At 44.9% G+C, this 24,420-nt stretch overlaps 1 protein-coding gene across 1 annotated transcript; it reads right to left on the reverse strand.

Moving 5' to 3' along the window:
• Positions 1 to 878: 878 nt before the first annotated feature.
• On the reverse strand, positions 879 to 23,750 carry VGLL1 (vestigial like family member 1). Its single transcript, XM_065916471.1, has 5 exons — positions 23,642 to 23,750; positions 19,134 to 19,352; positions 8,137 to 8,556; positions 6,357 to 6,416; positions 879 to 1,232 (listed from the first exon to the last, which is right to left on the reverse strand). Exons 2-5 carry the CDS (start codon positions 19,333 to 19,335, stop codon positions 1,189 to 1,191), a joined length of 726 nt encoding a protein of 241 aa, XP_065772543.1. The 5' UTR covers positions 19,336 to 19,352; positions 23,642 to 23,750; the 3' UTR covers positions 879 to 1,188.
• Positions 23,751 to 24,420: the final 670 nt, after the last annotated feature.

Genomic DNA, 24,420 nt, shown 5'->3' on the forward strand with positions numbered 1-24,420 from the left:
CCTATTGGGCCCGACTTTCCAGTTTCAAACCTTGATCCACCTGATTCCACCCCTTCCCCAGCTAGCTAGCATCTCATAAGATTATCAACTGGGAGTGTAGATTAAGCCCCACAGATAATATATGGGGCCGGCTTGTGTATGTGTGCAGTCAGCAAGAGTAAAATACCAATAGTAGTCAAAGAAATGCTTTTCAAGTTAGCTTTTTGGAAGTGAGGGGGAAAATAAGAAAGGATGATTCTAGACAGATGATCTGGGCAGAGATTTACTTGTATCAGAAGCACTAGGGTCTTTCAGAGACAGGAGGCCTTTTCTTTCCTCTTTGTTAATGGAAAATTGACCACTGCTTTCAGCTTTATATCCAGGCTGAGGGATTTTCGGGGAAATAACATCAGATTACCCAGGTTACACCAAATGCCAGCCCTCTTGGAATCATTTTTTCCCCCTAAATAGCATAGTTAAGAGTTCAACTCTGATGGTACATATTACCTTCTAACACAGATGAATCTTTCTACAGTGAGCCAAGATAACACCCTTGTATAATGATGCATCACAAGTGCTAGAGTCAGCCTCCACCCAGAATTTTCCCAACCATCACCTAAAAAAGAACAGAGACCTCTTCAGCTTCCCTTCAAACTTCAAGGATGCAGGAACCGTCCTACCTCCCAGCCACTCTCTGTGGGTCTTGCCAGTGCCATTAACAGGGAAGTTGGGCATCATCTGGTTAAGGTTAGAAAGCGTCAAGCTGTTTCTGGAATCTCTCTATTCATTTGGAAGAGTGGGACAACCCCATTGGGTACCACGTGGTCAGTGTTGATGTGGGCAACCGTGCTGAGGGAGGGTAAGTTGGCCAATTGCTAAGTAGGAGGGCAGTGAACACAGACGGTGAAATTTGTCATTTTGGGGGAACAATCTACAGGTTTGCTCCCCACCACTAAACAACTCTTTTAACCATCTTATATGCTCAAGATTCACTTAACAAGTTTAAGAAACAAAAACAAAAAAATGTGCTGCAGGGCATAGGTGCCAAGAAAAAGTATAGAATTTCAGGGAGAACAGAAACTTGCTTTCAACCCAGTGCTCTTTGGTGGCAACAAGAGAAAAGGACGGTGATGTCTCCAGACTCTCTGGATTCACAGTAGAAACCCAGAAGCAGGTTCGGAAAAAGAATTCTCTTCTTTAAACCCATGTTCAGTAAAAGAACAGATCTCTTCTTCTCTCTGGAGACGGGCTTCCTGAAAAATAGAATAAACTTGATGAGGTAGCAGCTGGCTTAGTGCTCAAGGAACCCAGGTTTGAGTCTTGACCTCACCGCTCCTAGCTGTGTGACCTCAGGCAAGTTACCTAGCCTGAGCTCCCCTTTCCTCATCTGGTAAATGGGAATACTAATGATACCTATCGCCTACATGAGTTAAACACATGTGAGGCCCTTAGAACAGTGCCTGGCACAGATAGACTCAGAAATATTTGTTAAAGAGGTAGTGTCCTTATGTGGAGTAGAGTAGAATTATCATGTGGTCACACTGCAGCTAGCTTACTGGGTAAGACCAAGGACAGAAAACTGACCCTAGCACTTACCTTGGCTCTGGGTAAGTTACTTAACCTCCCTAAAACTCCATGTTCCTATCTGTGAATGAGGATAAAAACAGCACCCGTGGTGTAGTGAGCTATGGGTTCTTATTTTACCTCATTTATGTGGTTCTTGCCATTCTCTGCACCTTCTAATGACCTTTGGTTCATGGCGCCTCCGTCAGCCATTTGCCATGGTCACACACTAGACCTTGTCATCACGTACACAGGTGGCACCCCTACCATCTCAATTTCAAACCACCATCTCCCGATGTCATCGGCTTAAGCAGTCTTATCACCAGATTTTTACAGAATCTCATCCTCCAATCCATCAACCTCTACTTCCTGGCACCTTCCATCTGCCTCCATTTCCTTCTTTGAGCAGCTTAGATACCATGATCCCGTGTTATGGTCCCTCATTCATCATGCTCACTTGTCAAAATCTCAACCCTGGATAAGCCAGAGTTTGGCTTCTCTGTGCGTTACATTAACCCAACAGCCCTGGTGAAAAAAAAAAAAAAATCACACAAGTCAGCCAACTGTTCCCACTTAAACTCATGATGTCAGCCTTTATAGCTGACTCAAAATCATTTGATTAGTACGTTTCCGACTCCCCACAAACAAGCCCACAAATCTAGTGGCATCTGTGTCCTTATTCCCCATCTTTTGTCTGCTCTCAATGGTAGAATGTCCCCTCCTCCGAGCAAATGCCAATGCTTCCCCACATCCTTGCAATTGTCTCCAGCCATGAAGTTATTGTCATCCTCTTGTCATCCATCTCTTCATCTCTGTATAGGCTCTATTTTTATTTATTTTTTTCTTTCTGGTCACCTGAGGGTTTTTTTTTTTTTTTTTTTTGGAGGCTAATTACTTTTCTGTATAGGCTCTAATATTTGCTTTCTTTAAAAAATAAATAAATAAAAGACCCTCTCCACCCCACTAATCTCTGTAGCTACTACCTTGCTTTTATTCACCTCCCTCAATGCTAAGCTTCTCCAAGAAGCTACTGCCATTTACTATCTCCACTTTCTCAGTTGCCATTCCCTCTTCAACCCACCCCATCCAGCTATTAATGAAAACTGCTCTTAACTATGTTACCAAAATCTCTGATGCCACATCCAATAGAAATTTCTCTGGCCTTCTCTCATTTGATCTCTCGGAAGCCTTTGACATAGGTGATCACTCTCTGTGTTTGGAAACTTTCTCCTCTTTGAGTTCCTGTAACACCACACACACTCTCTGGCTCTTCTCCCACCCAGGGACTGCTCCTTCTCTGTGTTGGCCGCTCAGTTCTCATATCTCCTAACTTCTAAATATTGGCACACTCCAGGACTCTGTCCTCTGCCCTTTTCTCTGCCTGAGTGATCATTCAGTGGCTTGCAGTGTTGTTTTCATACCGAACAGTCTCAAAACTTTACTCAGGCTCTTCCCCACTTCTGAACTCCACACTTAAATACAACCGTTGGAGAGAGCCATCTGCTTGCATGTCTTATCATCACCTAGAGTGAATGTGGCCAAGGCAGAGTTGTGTTCTCCTACAATCTGCCTCATTTCCACACATGTACCAGTATCCAGAGTTGCTCATGCAAGCAAATGAAAACCTAAACACCCCACATATTAATAGATCTCAAACACATTCACTTCATCCAGCGTCCATGATTGCCATCTGATTCGGGCCACCATCTTGTGCTTCTGGCCTCTTAACTAGTTCTTTCTCCAATGCATCCTCTGCACAGTAGCTCTGTGGCCTTATTAAATGCAAATTGGGTCACACTTCAAACCCTGCCATGTCTCACTGAGTCACTTAGAGGAGAAAATCAACCTCCCACCATGATCCAGAAGGTGTTGTGTCACCTGGCCCCAGTTGACCTTTCCAGGGCTCACTCGGCCCACACTCATGTTTCTCCCATTCCTCACTCACTTCTGGTCTGGGCAGGGCAGCCTCCCCACCTTCATCCCAGCTCTTTCTAAAGCTCTCGGCATCCCTCAGTCCATTTGGGTCCCTGTTCACACATCACGTCATCACAGAAGCCACCCTTGACCCCCTTTATCCAAAGCTGACCTCTGTCTTGCTCTGTTTCAACAGTTGGTATGTTTCCTTCAGATTTACCAGAACTTGCACTTTATTTTGTCCTTTTTTTTTGGTGGCATCTACCTTCCCCGCTAGACTAATAACTCTGTGAGAGCAGGGACCAAGAGAGTTTTATACACTATTGTATATATGTGTATATATATATAAGTGCACCATGTCTGGTAATATTTTCTGTAGACATTGAAGGAATGTACAATGAATCACTGTCTATTTCTGCAGATTAAAGAAATCAAATTCACTAAATATTTTGGCACCAGTTTTGGGGAGTTTGCCTCATGTGGGTGTGTGGTACCCACTCGAGAGGACTAGACCATATTGGAGGGGCAGGAGGGGGTCTGCCTTCTTCAACAAATATTTATCTGGGGCCTAACAAAGGAAATCTTTCAGACTACCAAAATCCTTCCTGACAGTTTCATCTAGCTCATTTCAAAATCAGGTCGATATATGGGAACTCCCTGGCGGCTCCACGGTTAGGACTCAGGGTTTTCACTGCAAGGGCCCAGGTTCAATCCCTGGTTGGGGAACTAAGATCCTGCAAACTGTTTGGCATGGCCAAAACAAAACAAAAATCCCAAATCAGATTAATACAAAATAGATCAAGACTCAAACATATAAAGAGGCTACTGAGTTCCATGCCAAAACTACTCAACTAGGAAGTGATGGCGTAGAATCTGGGTGTTTCACAAGGTCCCCTCTGGTTTTCAGCATCAGGCAAGATGGGGAAATGGGCGCTGTGCTCTCTTAAGAGTGTGGGCTTTGAGGGGTGTTCCTGGTCCTCTTTTCACCTAGGAAGTCACCCTCTTCCCACTCTCCATGTCCTGCTGCCTCCCTCTGCCCAGAGCCACAGTGGCAGAATAGCCAACAGGGGGCTGTTGGCATAGCTAGGTACCCATTCCACACTTCCTATTCTCCACATGGCCCTTTCTCAGGGTAATACTGCTCCTTTGCATGCTTTCCAAGTTTCTGCACCCCCTCATCTTACTCAGGATACTGTCCTGGCCCACAGATGGACAGTGAGCCCATATACAGTGAAGCAATCATACCAGTTGCTAGTCTTCACTGCTGTATACTTGATTTAAGTTGGAATTGTTTTTGATGATTTATGTTTAATGTAATTTATGATGTTGATGATTATGACACTGTGAGAGCAGAGAAATAATTGTATCCCTGCCACTTGCTGGATGATCTTAAGCCAAGTCTGTTCACCTGTTTGAGACTCAGTTTACTCATCTATAAAATGGGTATATCCATTTCTTCACTCATTCAACCTCTATTTACTGCATGCCTCATGTAAGGCACCTAAGATGTCCTCATACATGAATCACAAGGTCATTGTGGGGACTGAGCTCATAGCCACCACTGATACATGGCGTTGCTGTTAATTTGGACCAATGAGCAATTGAAAGCATTAGGCTTTTGGTAATTCTAAGGCTTACAATTTTTTTTAATGTATAAGCTCTTAACAAGTACTTAGGAGACTTGATAATCCTGATTTCATACATTAGAAGGTGAACAGAGTTCATCCGTTCAGGAAGACTTCCATGAAGCCTGATGAAACTGTACTAAGGCTCTTGGATCAGTCCTAAATCTATCTCGTCACTTGGCCACAACCAATTCCTCACGGAGGGTGATTTGTGACTTGCTTGTTTCACACAATGGCATCAAAAAAATTTAATTTATACTCTATTGGCAGATAGATTTTTACCGTTTCCTTTTTTGAAGTTCTTTTATTATTTCTGGTTTCTGCTCACTCATTCATTAGACACATATGTTCTGACCTCCATACCAGGCACTGCCACAGGTGCCAGGATGGGTTAGTACACCCTTCAAAGTCTTGGCCCTCAACGAGTGGACATTTTAGGGAGGTCTGTATATTTTGCTCACCCCCACTCCACACCAGACTGTAAAGTGCCAGAGATTCGAGGCTGTGGTGGCAGCTCTTCCCTTGATGCCTCTCAGAGAACAGCTGAAGGCACACGGATGCCCTCCCTAAAGGTACTTTTTGCTGCCTTACCGTGTGCTGACTTACTAGAGCTCATTTCCATTAGAATTTACATGTCAATACATATATGTAAATTAATCCTCATCAGAAATCTGATGAGGTGGACATTATTTTAATCCTGTTTATAAATAAAGCTACTGAGGTATGGAGAGGTGAAGAAATGTGGTTAAAGTTCCTGAAGCTAGTAACTAATGAAGGTGGATTCAAACCTGAGCCATTAAGGTTCTCATGTCAAACCAGAGAATGTCCTCATTGGGCGGTTCTTACTGACACCACTTTCAAATTGAATGTGGAGCCCAGAGTCCTAACTTTTGGTATCAGGTGGCATTTTCTGACTGCAGAGTCCTGGGGTGGCCCTGTGTTCTGGGCTGAAAACTGAACATTCAGGAAAGAGCAGGCTAACCTTCATGAATTTGTTCATTTTCCTGCATCACCTTGGTTACCTCGCTAAATCCAGCTCAGATAAAAGAACTTAATAGAATTGCTTTTACAGCCAAATTAGAAAATAGGCAAAACATTTTACAAGATACTAAGTGCATGGGCTCTTTGAGACTTAAACGTAACCAATTTTAAGGGTAAAAACACTAAATAACAGAAATGAGGGTCATTTCAGTTGCTGGAGATCCTGGTTTTTCTGGTACAAGTTTGTTCTCAGGATGCGGAGACAAGATATCAAAGACAGAAGCAGATACTCACTTTCAACTGCAAAGCTGGCACCGGCAGGTCCACCATCAGGGGGGAAATAGATTTTCTTAACTAGGAAAGAAAATATGATTGGGAATGAAATCAGGGACTGGGTTAGAAAGTGCACAGTAGCCCCCCAAGGAATCCCAAATCATGTGCTCTTCAATTTTGACATCTGACATGTTTTCTTTTATCAGATGCTACAAAAACAGAGACACTTCTGTTTTGTATGCCCTTGGGGTTTTGTTCCCATATTATGGGCATTGTTTTTGATCAAGGGTTGCCGACTTCCTCAACAGATCCTGGACTGTCAGCCACTGATTCATCCAGTGGATATCAGCATTAGTTGGAGAGTGTAAAGAGTTGGCAAGTCGAGACTTTGGTGATGAATATTTGAGAATGCATCTAGAACTTTTGGGACTATGATAATGCCTGCATTGTGGCTTTACCATGATGTGCCTGGCATATATTAGATGCTTGCTAAATCTTTGCTAAATTTGATTTGAACTGCATGGGTTTGTTTTGTTTGGGACGCAATGATTTGAGCTGTGTTCTAACCATCCATCGAGACAGGGTTCCACTGTGTGTGTGCACAAGCATATACACACAGTTGGCCTCTCTTTCCCCTCTGAATCCAGCAGGAACAGATTTTTTAAAAACTGTACAAGAGTACAAGGGTAGGAATTCTCATAGGTTTCCCAAGCTTGACTTTTTTTTGATTTACTCTTTTTAAGTATATTGCTAATCAAACTCTGCAAATGAAGGGATGGTATTTTAATGGGAAATTTCTTTTTGACATTAGGATGGAACACGGCATCTGACTTAGGTAAGCTAGGCTGGATAGGCCTCGGTGTGACATAAATATACTTAGTTTGGAAGTAAAAGCAACTTCTGGCAATTTCTTTCAGGCACAGACCAGGGAGCTGTAAAAGAAAACTCATCCAAGGTGCAAAAAGCCAGAAGATGAAGACTCAGCCCCAAGAAACTATGAAACATCTATTATTACCAATATTTCATGTGAAGGGCAAATCTTGTAGGAGAGTCGCTTGTTTTTTTGTTTGTTTGTTTGTTTTGTCAAAGTACACTTCAGGCCAATTCTTTCCCATCCTTTTACAAAGAAGGGAGTCTTGTTTCTCGATGGGTATTTTGCAACTAGTAGGTGCTAATTAAATATGTCGGGTGAGTGAGTAAATGGAATAAAACAGTGAATGAACGTTAAGGAGGTTTTCGCCTGGGGGAGGAGTAGGGGTCAGGGAGCAAAAGCACCAGACAGTCAGGGACCATGAACGGTCTCCAGGCAGCAAGAGGGCGGCCTCCACTGTCGCTTTGAATTTTAATGTGTGGAGCAGATGGTTGGTATAGACGGCCCTTGTTTCTACCCAGGAGTCTGGCATTATTGCAAGTTGCCAACCTGTTTGGGAGATAGTTTTGAGCCTATAGGTGTATCACTGAGTTCTGTTTTACACATGGGTTATCTGGCAGTTCACAGTAAAGTGAATGCAAGACCCTAAGATTTTAGGCAGCAACCCATCATTTTTCTAGGGTAAGTTCGAGTCAGCAGACAAGGGTGAATATTCTGAGCCAAGTGCATCTGGCTGGCTATCTATGCAACCCTTTAGTCATTAAATAGTGACTATAGATACAGCCTAGTGAAGATAGATGTTTTGTCCCTCAGAAGCCCCACAGCTGGAGAGGCAGCAATTAGTCTTTCCATCCCATCTCATGCCAACTCACTCTCAACCACAACCAATCAGAAGCAACCCTCCAACCATACTTGGAGGCATTTCCTTACAGTGGGCTGAGCTGGGAGGCAGGTTGAAGAGAAATCCTGTGCTTCCGGCCATCTGGGCAGAGTTGCCATCCTCCCACGAGGCAGATTCCTGAGGATGGGTTAGGCATCTCTCTGGCTGGAGGAGACTTAGGAGGGGCTCATACTTCCCCTCAGGCTGGGGCTCTGGAACCAAGTGCCCAGTGGAAAAAGCATGAGGGTAGCCAGGCTCTGGGAAGCTGGGGCTGGCGAGGGAGGAGAAATGCCACAGCTCGCCAGGCTGAATGGAGGGGCCCCCGGTCAGGGACAGTGGGTACTGATCCATAGGCATGAGACCAGATCCATTCAAGTTGCAGCTGGTGGCGCCATTTGCAAAAGATACTTCCGGCTGTGGCTTTGTCCAAGGAGCAGAGAAACGCCACTGATTTGGAGGCATGTCACTGTCTGGGAAGGAAAGATTTAGAAGACAGGTTTGTTTATTGTTTTCAAAATGGAATTAGCTTTTTTTATGGTTAACACAGGAGCTTCCCAGATGGCTCAGTTGTAAAGAATCCATCTGCCAATGCAGGAGACTCAGGAGATGCCAGTTCGATAAGATCTCTGAGTCAGGAAGTCCCCTGAAGGAGGAAATGGCAACCCACTCCAGTATTCTTGCCTGAAAAATCCCATGGACTTACAGTCCAAAGGGTTGCAAAGAGTCAGACAGAACTGAGCGACTGAACATGCACACACCTACTATGTATGGCTAATATAATGTATTTTTAATGTGAAAAATTTAGAGAAGGTTAAAAAAATCACTCTAAGCATAATATCCAGAGACTATCAGTGTCTATCTTTAGGTGTACTTCTTTCTAGGATGTTTCTATATAAGTACACATTGTTTCTCCAGTTGCTCTCATGTTATTAAAATATCACAAACATCCTGCTAAAGCAACGAATAGAACCAACACCAGTTTTTCAAATCACTGCATGGTATGCCATCAGAAGGCAGTAACATGACTAACAAACACAATACTTGGGCAGCTCAGTTATTCCATTTTTTCAATTGACAGCACTGGAATAAGCATCTTCATATATACATCCCTATATACTTGTCTGACTAACCTCTCAAGGAAACTTCTAGAAGTAGAATTACTTGATGAAAGGTGATTTGTGTTGTTTGTTGCCATTGTTTGACTTCTATTTTATAGCTGGTGTTTTGAATACACTGAAGAGAAGAACCCTTCATAAAGTTTTGTGAAGCCTTTCCTCTTCAGTGGATTCCAAACACCAGTTGCTGGTATCATACAAGTCTGGGGTTGAAATTTCATTTTCAAGAACAGTCTGGGCCATGGGGATGTTAAGAGACTGGACCAAGTTAGCAAAGCAGATTAGCCAAGTAGAGATCGGAGCTAGAGGGGGTCAGTGATGGGTAGGAAAATGGTTGCTTCGTGTGCTCAGTCATGTCTGACTCTTTGTGACCCTGTGGACTATAGCCCACCAGGCTCTTCTATCCATGGGGATTCAGGCAAGAATACTAGAGTGGTTTGCCATGCCCTCCTCCAGGGGATCTTCCCAACCCAGGAATCAAACCCAGGTTTCCCACATTGCAGCCTGATTCTTTACCATATAAGCCACCAGGGAAGCCCAGTTTCTTGTACTTCTTCCTATAGAAGCAAAATGTTCAAGGTGAAGCGGTGACTCAGGTTCTTCTTGTAAAATTCTTGTGGACTAGCTAATGGGGATGGAGTCTCCTTTGGTCTCAGAGACATTATTCAAATTGTGCCTCTAAGAGCAGCTGAATTGGAGTTCTCACAGTCTTGGGCAGCTTGACATGGATGGATATTTTCCCCATTCTCAACACTCACTCAGGCAAGAGGGGAGGCGGGAGAGAGCCCTGGCAGATGGTGCTTAAAGCCTGGAGGTTCTCATCTATCCAAGATAATGAAGGGGGCGTGGGTGTGGAGACAAATGGAGACTGAAAGGCTGGAGAGCTGGAGAGGCTGTCTGGCCCCCTGCCCTTCCTTGTGCACCTCACCCAGCGCTCCTGAATGTTCAGTTTGCCTGGATCTTTTCTGATAGGTCTGCCCAGTGATGCGGGAGTGTCTCACCCACCAGCACAGCTTTTCATGTAATATAGATGGTAAGGGCAAAACAAGCCCTCACCTACATAGCACAGATATTCTGCTCAACTTTTCACATTGTTCATGAGCGATAAGCAAAGGTTGGCTTCTTTTAATGAGGCCAAGGGCAGTGAAACAATTAGCCAGATTTGTTCCTGAGGATGACTGCTACTTTTGAAAACTGATATCTGCCGGGTAGTAGCAATTCGAGGCAGTTATCTGTGGGGTAGTAGCGATTCAGGGCCCACTGTGTAGCACAAATAGAGTGATTAAGCTGACTTAGGCTAATCACTGTTCCTGCTTCATATTGAATGAGTGTACTGCATGTCCTAAGCACAAATGAGAAACAATGTTTAGCCTCTGACAACTGGGTAGTTTCCATCTGAACTGGCCTTCCAGATCTCATACATAGGACCAAGGTTTGGAAGGCTTGAAATGTGGAAGGCAGGGTCCCAGCACGTTTTGAATATTTTCTTTAACTGCTTCACTTTCAGAATCGTCTGACTGAAAGGTTAAGGGGAGTGGGTGGATGTGCCTCTCCAAGGTCCCACTTGGCCACTGAGTGCACCAGAGCACAGTTTGGATGGGAGTATGTGGGCAGACATAGAGAGTCCCAATCCTGAATTCACAGTAACCCAATTGTAGGCCTTGGGAGGCCCAGAAAAGCCACCTTTCCAGGGCAGGCTTGGGTGTGGTGTCCCATGGAGTGGACACCCTGGATTTTGTTTGGTGGCCGCCTTCTCGGGCTTCTTGGACAAACTGCTCTAGTCACCACACCCATCTAGTCGGGGAACCACTGGACTGGCTCATGGTGGCTGGTGCAAAGAAATGGCCCTGGTGATACTTCCTTACCCGAGTTCCCCCTCTTAGAGCCCCAGGCAAGACTTCATGGTCTTCTCAAGCTCCAGCCTACACTAATGAATGGAGAGCAAGCAAAGAACACTCTGGAGACATTTAGTCAAGGCTAGGTTTTTCATATTCTATTTTTTTCCTTCAGATGTCAGTCCATACTAGGCAGTGTTTATGAAATATTAACCACCCCATATCTTATGATGTCTTAAAGTGGATGCAGCTTTAGCTTTTTTTTAAATCAAAATATAATTGGCTTACAATATTATTTTAGTTTCAGGTATATAACAGAGTAACTCAATATTTGTAGAGATTATACTCCATCTATAGTTATTCTAAAATATTAACTATAGTCCCTGAGCTATACATTACATCCTTGTAACTTCTGTCCATAGTAGGTTGTACTTCTTAATCCCCTTCCCGTATTTTGCTCCTCCCCTCCCCCCCAGGCTGGATCTTTCTTTCAGTAGGAATACAAAAGGCTTCCAACCCTTGGACTCCTAATCTGAGCACATAGCCCCTGCCTCTTAGTTCCATCCATGCCTCTAATATTCATGAAGCCCCTGGTTCTAAGACCTGGTCCTGTTCAGAGAGCACAAGTCCCCATTTCCTCCCTATCCCTTTAGGATGAAAAGGTCAAGCTACTCTCCCACCTTTTAAGCAAACCCAGAGACATCACCCATGCCCACCCATAGATGCTTCTGAGAACCCCAGAACCTTCTAGAAAGCACCTCTAGGCATCAAGGAGTTTGCTTCTACCCCAGAGGATCCTCCCTATACTCTATCCTTGCATGGTGGCCCTAACACCCTGTTCCAGGCTGGCTTCTGGACATACCAACTTCAATGTCAACCCCGCAAAGAGGCTCCCCCATAACAGCCAATGACACCGAGCACATCCTCTCCCATGGATGGAAGGGGACAATCCGTGTAAAAGGTTTAGCATGGCGCCCAGGACCTTATAGGCACTCAAGAAGTGAGAGCTGCTGCTGTGGTTAATATTATTAATTATTATTTTGGTTTAGAAACACAGCACAGGCTCACATTCACGGGTTTCTCTCCTGGCTTGCAAGACTCTACAGGATCAACCAGGAAAAAGCCAAATGGTAACGCAGGGGGCCTGAGGAGTCTCTCTGCCCTCAGCCATCACAGGAGGGAGGGGAGGAAAGACCAGAGCCAAGGAGCCTGGGAAGCAACAGTGGTGCTTCAGGGCTGATATGGAGGATGGAGTAGATACTGGCTATAAAAGAGAGCTTTCCGGAACTTCCCTGGTTGTCCAGTGGCTAAGACCCGAGTTCCCAGTGCAGGGGTCCAGGGTTCCATCCCTGGTCAGGGAACTAGATCCCACATACCACAACTAAAGATCTTGCCTGCTGCAACAAAGATCAAAGATCTGTGTGTCAACTAAGACCCGGTGCAGCCAAATAAATAAAATAAAAATTAAAGGAGATTTCAGAAGCCTTTGCTCTGTGTGTCAGTTCCCAGAAACAATCCATCAAAGGTGGGCAGGAAAGATTATAAATCTAGAGGAGCTTTTGTTTACTAAGCACTTACTATGGGTCAGGCTCTTTATCTAGCATTCTGGATGCACCTCAGGTGAGCTTCACGGCCACCCAGATGAGAAAAGAGAGAATCAAAGTGGTTAATGTAACTCGCTTAAGGCCACAGAACTAGCAGGTGGAGAGCTGGCTGAGTCTCAGCTTCACGCTTGGCCGGCTCTGCCTCCTATTATCTTGAGAATGCAGTGAGCCGGCGCTTTCACCCACTCCCACAGCTGAAAAGGTGGCAGATGAGCATAACGGGCATAACATTTGTGGCAGCAATTTATCTGCAGATATCAAAACCCTAAAATCTGAGTGGACTTTTTGATGTAGTCATTCTACCCACAATATATTTTAAGAATATAATCAATGATGCATGTAAAAGTTGAGCTGCAAGGCTATTCAATGTGATATTTACATATAGTGAAAGATTGGCAACAATCTAAATGTCCAAAAATTTTAACAGATTTGAGACATCTATAAAAAAAGGATACTCTTGAGGCATAAAATGATGTCTTAGTAGAACATGAAATGGCAGTAAAGATATATATGGTTTATTACCCGTTAAAAAGCCAAGTGACGTTAGGTTGTAAAACTTAGTATGGGCGCCTAGACGTGCATGTGGTTTTGTGTCCTGAGTGCTTCTCTGTGTTTTGTAAAGTTTCAAAACTTAACACATTATCGTTGTGATTAGAAAAAGTTAGTTTTGCTTTTTTTTCCCCCAAAAATTTAGTTTTAAAGTAAAAACTTAAGAACCCACTTGACTCAGTGAACCTGAGTCATAGCTGTGAAAGGCCACTGCATAATCGCCTGGTTGCCGTCCATCTATCTTTCCTTCTTTCCTTCCTTTTCCCCTGTCTCCACCTTTAATATAAATGAAGTTGAAGCCGAGAAACCTCTGAACACACACACACACACACACACACATCTTGCCCCATGAAGTTCCCAACTTTGGCCTGACCGATGTGCACACATTAACACTCCCCTCTCTGCCATTTTGGCTGGTGGCACTTGTCTCTGATTTATTCACTCCAGAAACAAAGAAAATATTATTTGTATTAGCTGAGGTTACAATAACACTAGAGACAGAGAGACAGCTTGTGGCGGACAGCTCTGTTTCAGGGCACCCAGTGTGTGTTGGGGGGGAGTTTCCTACTCCGTCTCACTCCCTTCTTCATAGCCACCTGTCTAGGTCCTTTGCTGATTAGCCAGGTTTCCTTTCCCAACTGAAAATGGAGATGAAATACAGAACATGTGCTTGTATTTTGAAAATGGCTAAGAGCTCTGTGCATGCGTGTTCAATTATGTCCAACATTTTTGCCACCCCATGGGCTGTATGTAGCTCGCCAGGCCCCTCTGTTCATGGGATTTTCCAGGTAAGAATACTGGAGTGGGTTGACATTTCCCCCTCCAAGGGATCTTCCTGACCCAGGGACCGAACCCGGATCTCCTGCATTGGCAGGTGGATTCCTTCCCACTGAGTCAGCTGGAAAGCCCAGTAAGAGCTCAGTATCTAGAATTGAATGATCTGGTTGTGAACAGCTGCCCCTTATGAGCTGTGGGATCTTGAGCAAGTTACTTGATTCGCTGAGCTTCAGTTTCCTTATCAGGAAATGAGCATGGTGAGAGTTAACCAAAAGGTTACTGTGAAGATTCACTAAGATAATTCATGTGCCAGCCCCTGGGAAAGGGCCTGGAACACAGGAAGCACTCAGTAAGTGTTGGCCATTAGAAACATTATTAGTGAGAGTGCTAATGGGCAACAGTGTGGGTGACCTAGGGATTATCCTACTGAGTGAAGTAAGCCAGACAGAGAAAGACAAATATGATTATAATATTGCTTATATGTGGAACCTAAAAAGAACTTATTTATAAAACACAGACTCACAGACACAGAAAACAAACTTATGGTTACCGAAGGAGAAAGAGGAAGTATAAATTGAGTTTGGGATCAACAGATAGACTCTCACAGGGAACTATATTCAGTATCTTGGAAGAACCTGGAAGGGAAAAGAATCTGAAAAAGAATAGATACATATTATATACTCATGTATGTATAACTGAATCATTTTGCTGTACACCGAAACTAACTCAACACTGTAAATCAACTATACTTCAATTTTTAAAATTGAAAAAATAAATAAAAAAGAGAGAAAGAAACCCAGCATTTCTTCCCTGGATTCTGGAGGAGAGGAGGAGACTAGCTATAAAAGACCTAAGAGGGCTCAGGTTGTACAAATACCTTCTCTCAGCAGCCCTTGAGTGAAGGGAGCCAGCCCTGGGGCTGGGCTCGTGGCTGGGACAGGAAGAACATAGGGTGGGTTGTGCACCAAGACAAGCCCCCAGAAATGATAATTTATGAAGCTTCTCCAAGTTACCTACTCTGAAATCACCAATGTCCTTTTAAAAGGGAAATAATTCAGATACTTTCAGCATGTGTTTTCTTTTCTACAAGTAGGGCCAGTATAAATTATACCTAAGTAAATAAAAAAAAAATAACTTGGATTTGAAAAAAGCAGCCAGGAAATTCAATGGCATTTCCTAGCCACATGGGCCTGTCAGAGCACCCTTAAAATGTGGGTGAGCCCGCCATGGGAGCTTATGAATGGGAGCCTGTTCTCAGCTTAGCTGGGGCCTCGCTGAGGCCAGGCAGCCTGGGGCAGGCCTGCAGGGGCTGAGAGGATGCTAAGTGTTGGTGATGAAGAGCCGCTTTATGGATTTCCCACCATTTTCGAAGCTGCGTGCAGTTCATAGAACACCTCCAGTTGAGAACCATTGGGGACACGTCTTCTTTCAGGGGGACCCTCCCCGGAGGCAGCAGAGCTCATGAGAGAAATTTGACTCCTAACTGTAATAAGAGAGGCCTTGAAGAAAAGAGGATTTCTCCTTCATTTGTTCAGTCATCTGGACAAACACCAGCCTAACCCACAACACATGCTGCAAGGGAGATCTCTTCACAGTCAGGGGACCTGTGAGACTATCACACGGAAAATGTGACAACACAGGAGGCAGGTAGAGAAGAACGCCACCTGTTTGGCCAGAGAAGGCTATCTTGGGCCAGATACAAGACCGCATCCAAGCTCCCTTGGTGGGCAGGGGCTTCATAGAATACAAAGCAAAGTCAGGAGGAGAGTTAAGAAACAGGGCAGTGGCCACCCAGCAGAAGCCAGTGGACAACTTGGAGGCTGAGGGGAGGGTCCTGCTGCCTTGCAATCCTGAAGGTTTGAAGGTGTGCCCTCACATCCACTGTAGACATTCAAAAAACATGCCTTGAGCCTTCACACACCACAAAAATTAACTACCACCTACATGGCACATACTATGTGCCACTTGACATGTGTAATCTCACTGATTCCTCCTTTAGTTCAATGATACCCAGTTTTACAGATGAGGAAACAGAGGCCCAGAGAGATGAAGTGATGAGCCCTGAGGTCACATGGTTAAACAACAGTAAAGCTGACTCTGCCCCAGGGTGCCTGGGTCTAAAGCCATATACCAAATGATACTGTCTCTCCAGTAACCCCCATCAACGACAGACATCAGCACACTGTGATCCAAAACACAATTTCATTCATTCACTAAATATTTATTGAGTACCTTCCATGTGTTGGACATTAGGGTTGGTACTTGAAAAACAGCCCTTAACAGACCGACAGCGTCTAGGGAATAGGAGAAGATAAGAAACCCATAAAATACACAATATGCCCCATGGTGACGCACGCTAAGAGAAATAAAACAGAGTAAGACAGTGACAGGGTGGGGACTTATGTTTTAAATAGATTGTTCAGGAAGGCCTGTCTGAAAGATGACATTCTAACATAGATTTCAATGAAGAGGAAGTCTTGCAGTTACCTGGGAAAGAACATTTCAGGAAGAGGGGAGAGAGGAAATGTAAAAGGCCTGAGGCAGTACTGTACTTGTCACACGCTACAAAGAACAAGCAGGCTATGCTGGAGTGAGGGAGGTGGGAGGATAATGAGATTAAAAAGATGACAGGGGCTCAGGCAAGTGAGGGTCCCCTGAAAGACCTTGGATTTGATTTCAAGTAAGATGAGAAGTTACTGGAGGATTTCGAATACAGAAGTGATATGGTACAACTTTCGTTTTAATAGTATTATTCTGACCGCTACTTTGAGAACAGACTGAAGGGAAGCAACGGTAGAAGACTGATGAGGAGGCAAAAATCCAGTGGGGAGAGGATGGCTTTTCAGACTAAGGGGACAGAAGTGGAGGTGGAGAGACATGTTCAGAGCTCAGATAAACTTTGAAGGTAGAACTTACAGAATTGTTCAAAGGGTTGGATGTGGGGTATGAGATAAAGAAAGGAATTAAAGATGATGCAATTAATTGGAAGGATACAGCTGCCATTTATTGAGACTATGGACAGAGCAGGGTGAGGGGAAGATCAAGGGTTCAGCTTGGGGGACGTCCCTGGTGGTCCTTCCAATGCAGGGAGTGTGGGTTCGATCCCTGGAAGGAGAGCTCAGATCCCACATGTTTCTCAGTCCGAAAACCAAAACATAAAACAGAAGCAATACTGTAACAAATTCAATAGACTTTAAAAATGGCCCATATTAAAAAAAAAATCTTTAAAAAAATTCAGCTTGGGACCTATTTGGTTTAGATTCCTATTAGCTATGTGAAGTGAAGCTATCAACTAGGCAGCTGTGTAAATAAGTCTGAAATCCAGTCTGGGTAAAGATACAATATTTCATCAGCACATAGGTGGTGTTTATGTAGATGGTATTTAAGACAAAGAGACTAGAATAGATCCCCCAGGGCGTGAATGTAGAGAGAGAAATTGAGATCAAAGTCCTAGGGCCCTCAAATGTTTAAGAGATGAAGCCTTGAAGAGAAGAGGACATTCAGCAAAGGAGACTGAGAAGGAGGGGTAACCAGGGAGACAGGTGGAAAACCATGAGTGTGATATTATGGAATCCAAGTAAAGGAGGTTACTTCCAAGAGAGGGAGCAATCAACTGCAGCAAATGCTGCTGATGGGTCAGCTAAGATGAGGACAGAGACAGACCATTTGCTTTGGAAAGTGAAAGTCTTCCACGAGCCTGGATAAGAGTGGTTTCAAAGAGTGATGAGGATGACAGCCTCAGTGGAGCAGATCTGAGAGAGTAGAAGAGGAAGAGGAAAGAGCAAGCGTGGACACCTCTTAGGAGTCTGGCTGCGAAATGAAACCAAGAAATGGGACAATAAGCAACCAAGAATTGGTTATATCTCAGGTTTGTTTACCAGGCAAGCAGGAGAGAGAAAATGAGGGACGATGAATTGCTGGTGCTGACAAAGAAATGATTGTCATATATTCAAGGCAATGTGTTTAGAATTAACTCAGAGTCAAATAGCCAAAGTGGACAGACTTAGTTATGCTGAAGAGCCTAGGATTTTGACCCTTCCTAGGAGTCAGATAAAGCTTCTGAATCCCATTGACCACATGGATGGGTTTTTACCCATGCATCAATTCCCCAAATGACTCAAGAGCAGCCATTCCTGCAGCTGCTCTGAAGTACTCAGCACACCCTTAGACGGCACCTCCATGCTCTCCACTCAGCCCCTGGTCCCCAGCGTTAGCTTTAGTACCTGCTTCTACTATGCTCCCCCTTCCACATGTTTCCTGAACTCCAAAGAGTCTCTGAGAAAAACACATCACCTGACTGGAAAAGTTATTTCTAGGAGAGAAGCAAATTCTGAAAGGCTAAAGAGGCTAAACACGAACTCCCTATCCAGACCCAGAGTCTGACCAGTCAGAGTGATGGGTTCTGAAAACCAGTGAGCTCTTCCCCCACAGGCAGAGGCCCCCTCCTGGGAGGCATGTCCATCCTCCAAAGGGAGCAGGGTATTCAACGCATAAGCTCAGCACCTTTTGGCATAGCTGTCTTGAAGTAAGTGTTTTGAGATGAGACAATGCTGTTTAAAAAAAAAAATCACCCAATAGTGTGTGCAATAGACACCCCCAGTATTGTTAAGGGTGGGGAGAGGGATGTGGAGAGACATTCATTTTATCCACCTCCCTCTGGCCCGACCCCAGCTCCCCACAGCACCCACTATTAACGGAGAGAAGGCTGGGTGTTTCTACAGGGGACACATATGCCCAAATCCTTTGGTGTTCTTGCCCTGTCAGACCAAGGTAGTAATAATAATGGTACTCTCATCGCATACTGAGTGTGAACCCAGCATTTAACATAATTGAGGACACAATGAAATCGGTATATTAATTTGATTAAAGTGTCCTTTTTTTTTCTTTTTTTTTTTGCCCACGCCATGTGGCTTGTGGAATCTTAGTTCCCCAACCAGGAATGGAACCCATGCCCCCTGCTGTAGAAGGGTGGTGTCTTAACCACTAGCCCACTAGGGAATTCCATAAACAGTGTCCATTTTCAAGCGAAACTTCTGAGAAAGAGGTGTGGCTTCTCACTAAACAGCGTGATGTGCCTTTAGCAAATATACACATCTCAGAACATCAGAACTGTCCTTTGATGATAGCCTGATAGGGAATTCCAGCCCCTCCCTCCCGACATGCTCACCATTCCTCAGCAGCACATCTTCGCTAGTGCTGGAAGAGTTCTGTCCCTGGGGGCTCTTGACATTGCCCAGAGCTCTGGAGAAGTGTTCATCCACCACACTGCTAATGTCCCCTTGGAAATACGTGAAAAGGACACAGCGGGAATTCCATTCAGTTTTGATAGGGCTCTGTGTGAGGACGGTGGTCTTCGTCACGTCTTCCATGGTGACTCAGGGGAGAGCTGCGGAGCAAACGCAAAATGTTACTGGCACTCTTTTTCCAAGCGGTTTGGCTAAGTTGGCATAAGTGGCTTCCTTGAGGACAATTTGTGCCTAAGGTTCAGGTTCTCTCACTGGAATTCCCAGGAGCTGCGCAGTTGCTGAGCAGTCTTTGGGAAATAAGATAAAGTGCTAAAGGGGTCCTCTCTTATAAATGTGAAAAAGTGTCTGGGAACGTGATTAGAAGAGCATCAGCAAATGAAAAAAAAGGAAAGAAAAAGGACACTGAAGCCAAAGATTGCAGTAATTTGCCAGCTGGGGAAGTGCCTGCCTCCCACTAGATTCCCCTGAACAAATGCACAAGTACTCCAGTAGACCTTGACTAAGCAATCAGTGGATACTGACAATTTGTTGCCCTAGCAAGCCTTGATTTCTACCTTGCCCACTTCCGTGCAGGAGCACCAAACCCACCAAATTCTCCTGCTCTCCCTGACATGGTGATTCATGCAGGATGGGGTCCTACACCCACCCCCACCCCATCTTAGAATTAGTAATTACAATCAACCAGTCCTAAGACCTCCAGACAGACATACTCTGCCCAGAATCACTTAGAAAATGTCAGAGCTTTAAATCCAGGTCCACATTCTGTTTTATTTCTCTTTCGGCTGCACCGCGTGCCTTGCAGGACCTCAGTTCCCCAAAGAGGGACTGAACCCGGACCACGGCAGTGAAAGCCCAGAGTCCTAATTACTAGGCCGCCAGGGAATCCCCAGATGGATACACTCGGCACCCAATGCAGCTAACATTTTTCACACTGATACTCTGTTCACCAGGCTTCCTGTGCGCCTAGAGCAGTGTCTGCCACCTAGCTCAATATTGAGCAAATGATCCAACAATCATTTGCTGAATTGCCTTCAACTTGGCCTCAATGGGTCCTACCTGTGAGCTCCTTGAGGGCAGAGGCTGTCCTTTTTTGCACCCAGGCAGGGACCAGGCATGCAGACGGCACCGCAGAGAGGCCGTGGCCTCCCTTTACTAGGGAAATAAAAGGTCTGGGGGCTTCGTCACCTCTGGCCATCCAATCCAACTTGCCCAGAGTTCTGGCTAAAGAAATTTTGAATCTAGTCATTCTGATGCATATAATGCAAATGACTAGAGTTGAATAGCCCATCTCCTGGTCTAGTCTCTGAGATCCAGGAGGATGGGGGCCATTTCTTATTCATTTCTTTATCTCTAGCACCTAACACTCAGTAAACAATGGCTGAGTGATGAAATGCCATTTCGTGCAGAGAAGGCACAATGCAAGGAAATCACACCAATTAGGGCTCAGAGGACCTGGTCTTGCCCTTGACTGGGTGTGTGCCTTTGGGGAAATAACTGGGCCTCTCTGGCCTTCAGATTCCTCTAGGGTAAAATGAAGAGGTTGGGGTATAGGAATTCTGCAGCCTATTTTATTTTTCTGCCAGAAGTGTCAGTCGATCATCATGGGACCATTAGGAGGGAATCTGGGAGTAAGCTGAGGACCCTTATTTAAAAGTTCTCCTTTCAGAATCTTAGCCCCAGTCACAGCTGGATTCTGTTGTCTCTAGAAGCCTTAGATTCAGCATGTCAATCTGTTTCCCCCTGGGTGATAGACATGTTAAGCATCACCAGGCACCACCCTAAAAAAATGAATCCACTGTATTCTTATTTCAAAAAACATAGGAACCACCACTTTGAAAAACCATCCAGCGGTGTCTTCTAAAGTTAAACATACGCTTACCATAAGACCCAGCAATCCCACTTCTAGGCCACATATAACCAAGAGAAACGAAAACAGATGTGTGCACAAAGACTTCTACATGAGTGTTCGTAGTGACTTTGTTTATAAAAGTGAAAACAGCCCAAATGTCCATCACCAGGAGAACAAATAAACGAACTGTGACATTTTCATACAATGGAATGTTCTTCAGTCATAAAGAGGCACAAACTACATCCACCCAACAGCATAGATGAATCACAAAAACATTAACCAGAGTGACAAAAGCCAGACACGAAAGACTGCATATTGTATGACTCCACTTACATGAAACAGGCACAAATAATCTATGGTGATAAAAATCAGGACAGTAGTTGCCTTGAGGTAGAGCTTGGAAAAGGGTGAGAGTGGACTCACAGGGGTGCTGGAAATGTCTTACATCCTGAAGAGGGTGAGGGTTACATATGGATGCAGACGTGTCAAAACTCATCAAATTGTGCAGCTCAGATCTGCAAGTTTCACTGAAGGCAAATTATTCCTCAGTGAAAAAGCACATGATATCTTCAGATACTTGGGACTTTGAGCAATAAAGCAAAAGTATAATCCTTGAGCACGTTATGACATAAGCCAAAGTATAATCTCACTTATCTGTGGAATTTTCAAGAGCCAAACTACAGAATAAAATGGTTGTTCCCAGGGCTGGGGGGACAGAACCAATGCTGTTTAAGGGAATAAATGTGCAACAAGCAGTGAACAAGCCCTAGAAATCTACCACACAGTGCAGTGAATCTAGACAATACTGCATTCTAATCATCAAACTTGCTAAAAGACTAGAATTTAATTATTTGAACCAATAAAAAGAAAGGGTAATGATGCATCATGATAGAGGCGTTAATTATGGCCACCACGATGGTAATTGTATGACAATATATAAATTTATCACATTAACATGTTGTGCATGTTAAATCTACACAATGTTATCTATCAAATATATTTCAAAAAAATAGCAAATCAAATGAGTAATAAAGCGATGGTATTATGAATGACCAAGTAATGATAAGCATGGACGCGACCTTTTTGCTAAAGCTGCAGTTCACAGAAGACCTATTCTGTCCCAGAGGCTCCAAATATATTTTCTCCAATCTTTACAACCCTCAGACTAGGTGCTATTATCCCCATTTAAAAGATGAGCAAATCTGGGCTTAGAGAAAGAGGAAATCAAGGGCCCCGGCCATACAGCTAGGTGGTGGTAGAGCTGAGGTTTGAACCCAAGTCTCCCTGACTTCGGTGTCTGGCCTTTTCTCACCATCCCTTTCTACCTGTCGGGGCAAACAGTCCCTTCCCCTCCATGGGACTCTCATCCTGATCCAGTCCTCTGGCTCCCAGTCAGACCGGCAGAAGGTTTGTCCGCACATTCTCATGGGCGTCTCCTGGAAGCCATCACCTGCAAGGGCAGCTTAGCACCTTTGTGGGTCTTGCCCTCTTACCCTCTTGCCAGTGGCCAGTGCTCTAGCTCAGGTATGACCCAGCCTGCCACCTCTCTTTGCTAAGTCTCCCTGAAGCCATGAGAAGCAGCTGGCCGGACCCCTGAGACATCAATGCCGTGAAGCACGCTCCTAACCTCCCTGGGCAAAGACCACAGGCTAGTTCCATAGAAATAGAGCAGATCAGAGAAGGCTGTCTCGATCCCCCTCACCTGGGGAGCTCAGACCTCACACAACTGCAGATCCTGAACAAATCTCAAGTCCTATGCATGCCCCTCTTTTCCTTGCCAAACACATGGACACATACTCTAAAGGAAAACCCTGGAGTACATCTCTGGATCACAGCTCATGAGCAGTTCCCCGGCTGTACTCAGACCTCAGGGGATGAGGGTCTGTATTCGAGGGCTATTCAAATTTCTGAGTTGTTACCTGGTTTAATCCTTTACACAATTGCATCTCACTGAACCTCTGGAGTGACTTGAGTGGTTTCATCCCCACACGAACCCTCCTTGAAGGCTCTCTTTCCTGGGGAAGTGAATTGGTGGGGTGGGTCTGGCTTAGAAGGAGGTGCTGCAAAGCTGGAACCGAGGGTAGGACTCTCCTGGCCAAGATGCTGCTGTATTGGCACCTGGCTTTGTCGCGAAAGCCTCTTGGAGACAAAACCCTTGGCCTTGGCCAAGCTTTGCCAGCTGTGCAGTTCAAATAGTGTAATTACAATATTCCCCAGTGCTCAGAAATTTAAGACACCAAGTAGGCATCGAAATACTGTCTGGTCTTCAGTCCAAATATTTTGGGCCAAGAGGAATGCAAGAGCAACAGTCTGGCCTCCATTCTACCAGGATGCCTACCTGCACACGCTTACCACCCTTCTGGGAAATGGTACCCAGCACCCCTGGGGTTGGGATGGGGAGTCTGAGAGGTTGAGTTGTCACAGTGATCACTTGGAACAAACCCCCAAAGGCACCGGAAGGCATCTCCTTAAGCAAAGCATGTGATGCCCCCTACCACCACCACCTCCCCCCAGCCCCAGTTCCTTCTCAGTTGAATTCCCATCCCTCCCGCCTCCCCCAGAGTTCCCACCTTCTCTCACCTTAATTCTCGACCATCGGCGGCGGAGACACAGCAAGACGCTATGGCCGGGCGAAGGGGTGTTTTGCTGGCTGGCGCTGCCTGGCCTGCTTTAGAGCAGCTCAGCTCTGGTCCGAGCAGGGCCTGGCAATCTTGTGCCCTCCCTTCGCTAACTTTCTACCCCTCTAGCTGAGCCTATACGAAGCATTTCCTGCTAGCTATCTATTAAGAATGCAGAAAATGTACTCCAACAAGTCAATCGGGTTGGGCACCTGCAGGAATGAGGAAAATAGGTAGTTCTTTTTTTATTTCTTTCTTTTTGCATTAAAAAAAAGCGCTTAGTGATATTGTCTCTTAAAGTGGGCAGCCAATTGTTTGCCTGGAAACCAAACACAGAGTAGTAGCGTCTTCAGCATCAGTGCTGGGGCTGGAATCCAACTGATGGGACTTTCAGTCTCTGGAACGGAGAGAAAGTTTGACTGGTCACTAGTTTCTTCCTCTTTTCCTGTGGGAAGAGAAAGGGAGCCCAGCCCTCTAGGATTCTGAACTTTCTCAGGCTTCCATGGGCCCAGAGGGATTGAGGACTTCTCCAAGCCTGCAATAGATGAAGCAGTTCAGGACTCCAGCTTCAGGCTCATAGCAAAGGAGGCCCAATCCACATTCTGAAAAATCTTCAATAGCACCATCATTCAGACCCCAAAGCCTGGGAGCTGTTCTTTGCTTCTCCCATTCTCTGTTTCAACCATATTAATTTAACAGATATTTATTAAACACTTACTATATGCCAGGCACCATTCCGGG

This window comes from Muntiacus reevesi, chromosome X, assembly GCF_963930625.1.
Source record: "Muntiacus reevesi chromosome X, mMunRee1.1, whole genome shotgun sequence".
In the NCBI taxonomy this organism is placed as follows: Eukaryota; Metazoa; Chordata; class Mammalia; order Artiodactyla; family Cervidae; genus Muntiacus; species Muntiacus reevesi.

Coding starts and splice junctions, on each gene's coding strand:
- VGLL1 (XM_065916471.1), bottom strand. CDS start 19,335: ATGGAAGACGTGACGAAGACCACCGTCCTCACACAGAGCCCTATCAAA. Junction 6,417..8,136: donor GCCTCCCAGCTCAGCCCACT/GTAAGGAAATGC, acceptor TTTCTTTCCTAG/TTAAGAAAATCTATTTCCCC. Junction 1,233..6,356: donor TGCCAGCTTTGCAGTTGAAA/GTGAGTATCTGC, acceptor TCTATTTTTCAG/GAAGCCCGTCTCCAGAGAGA.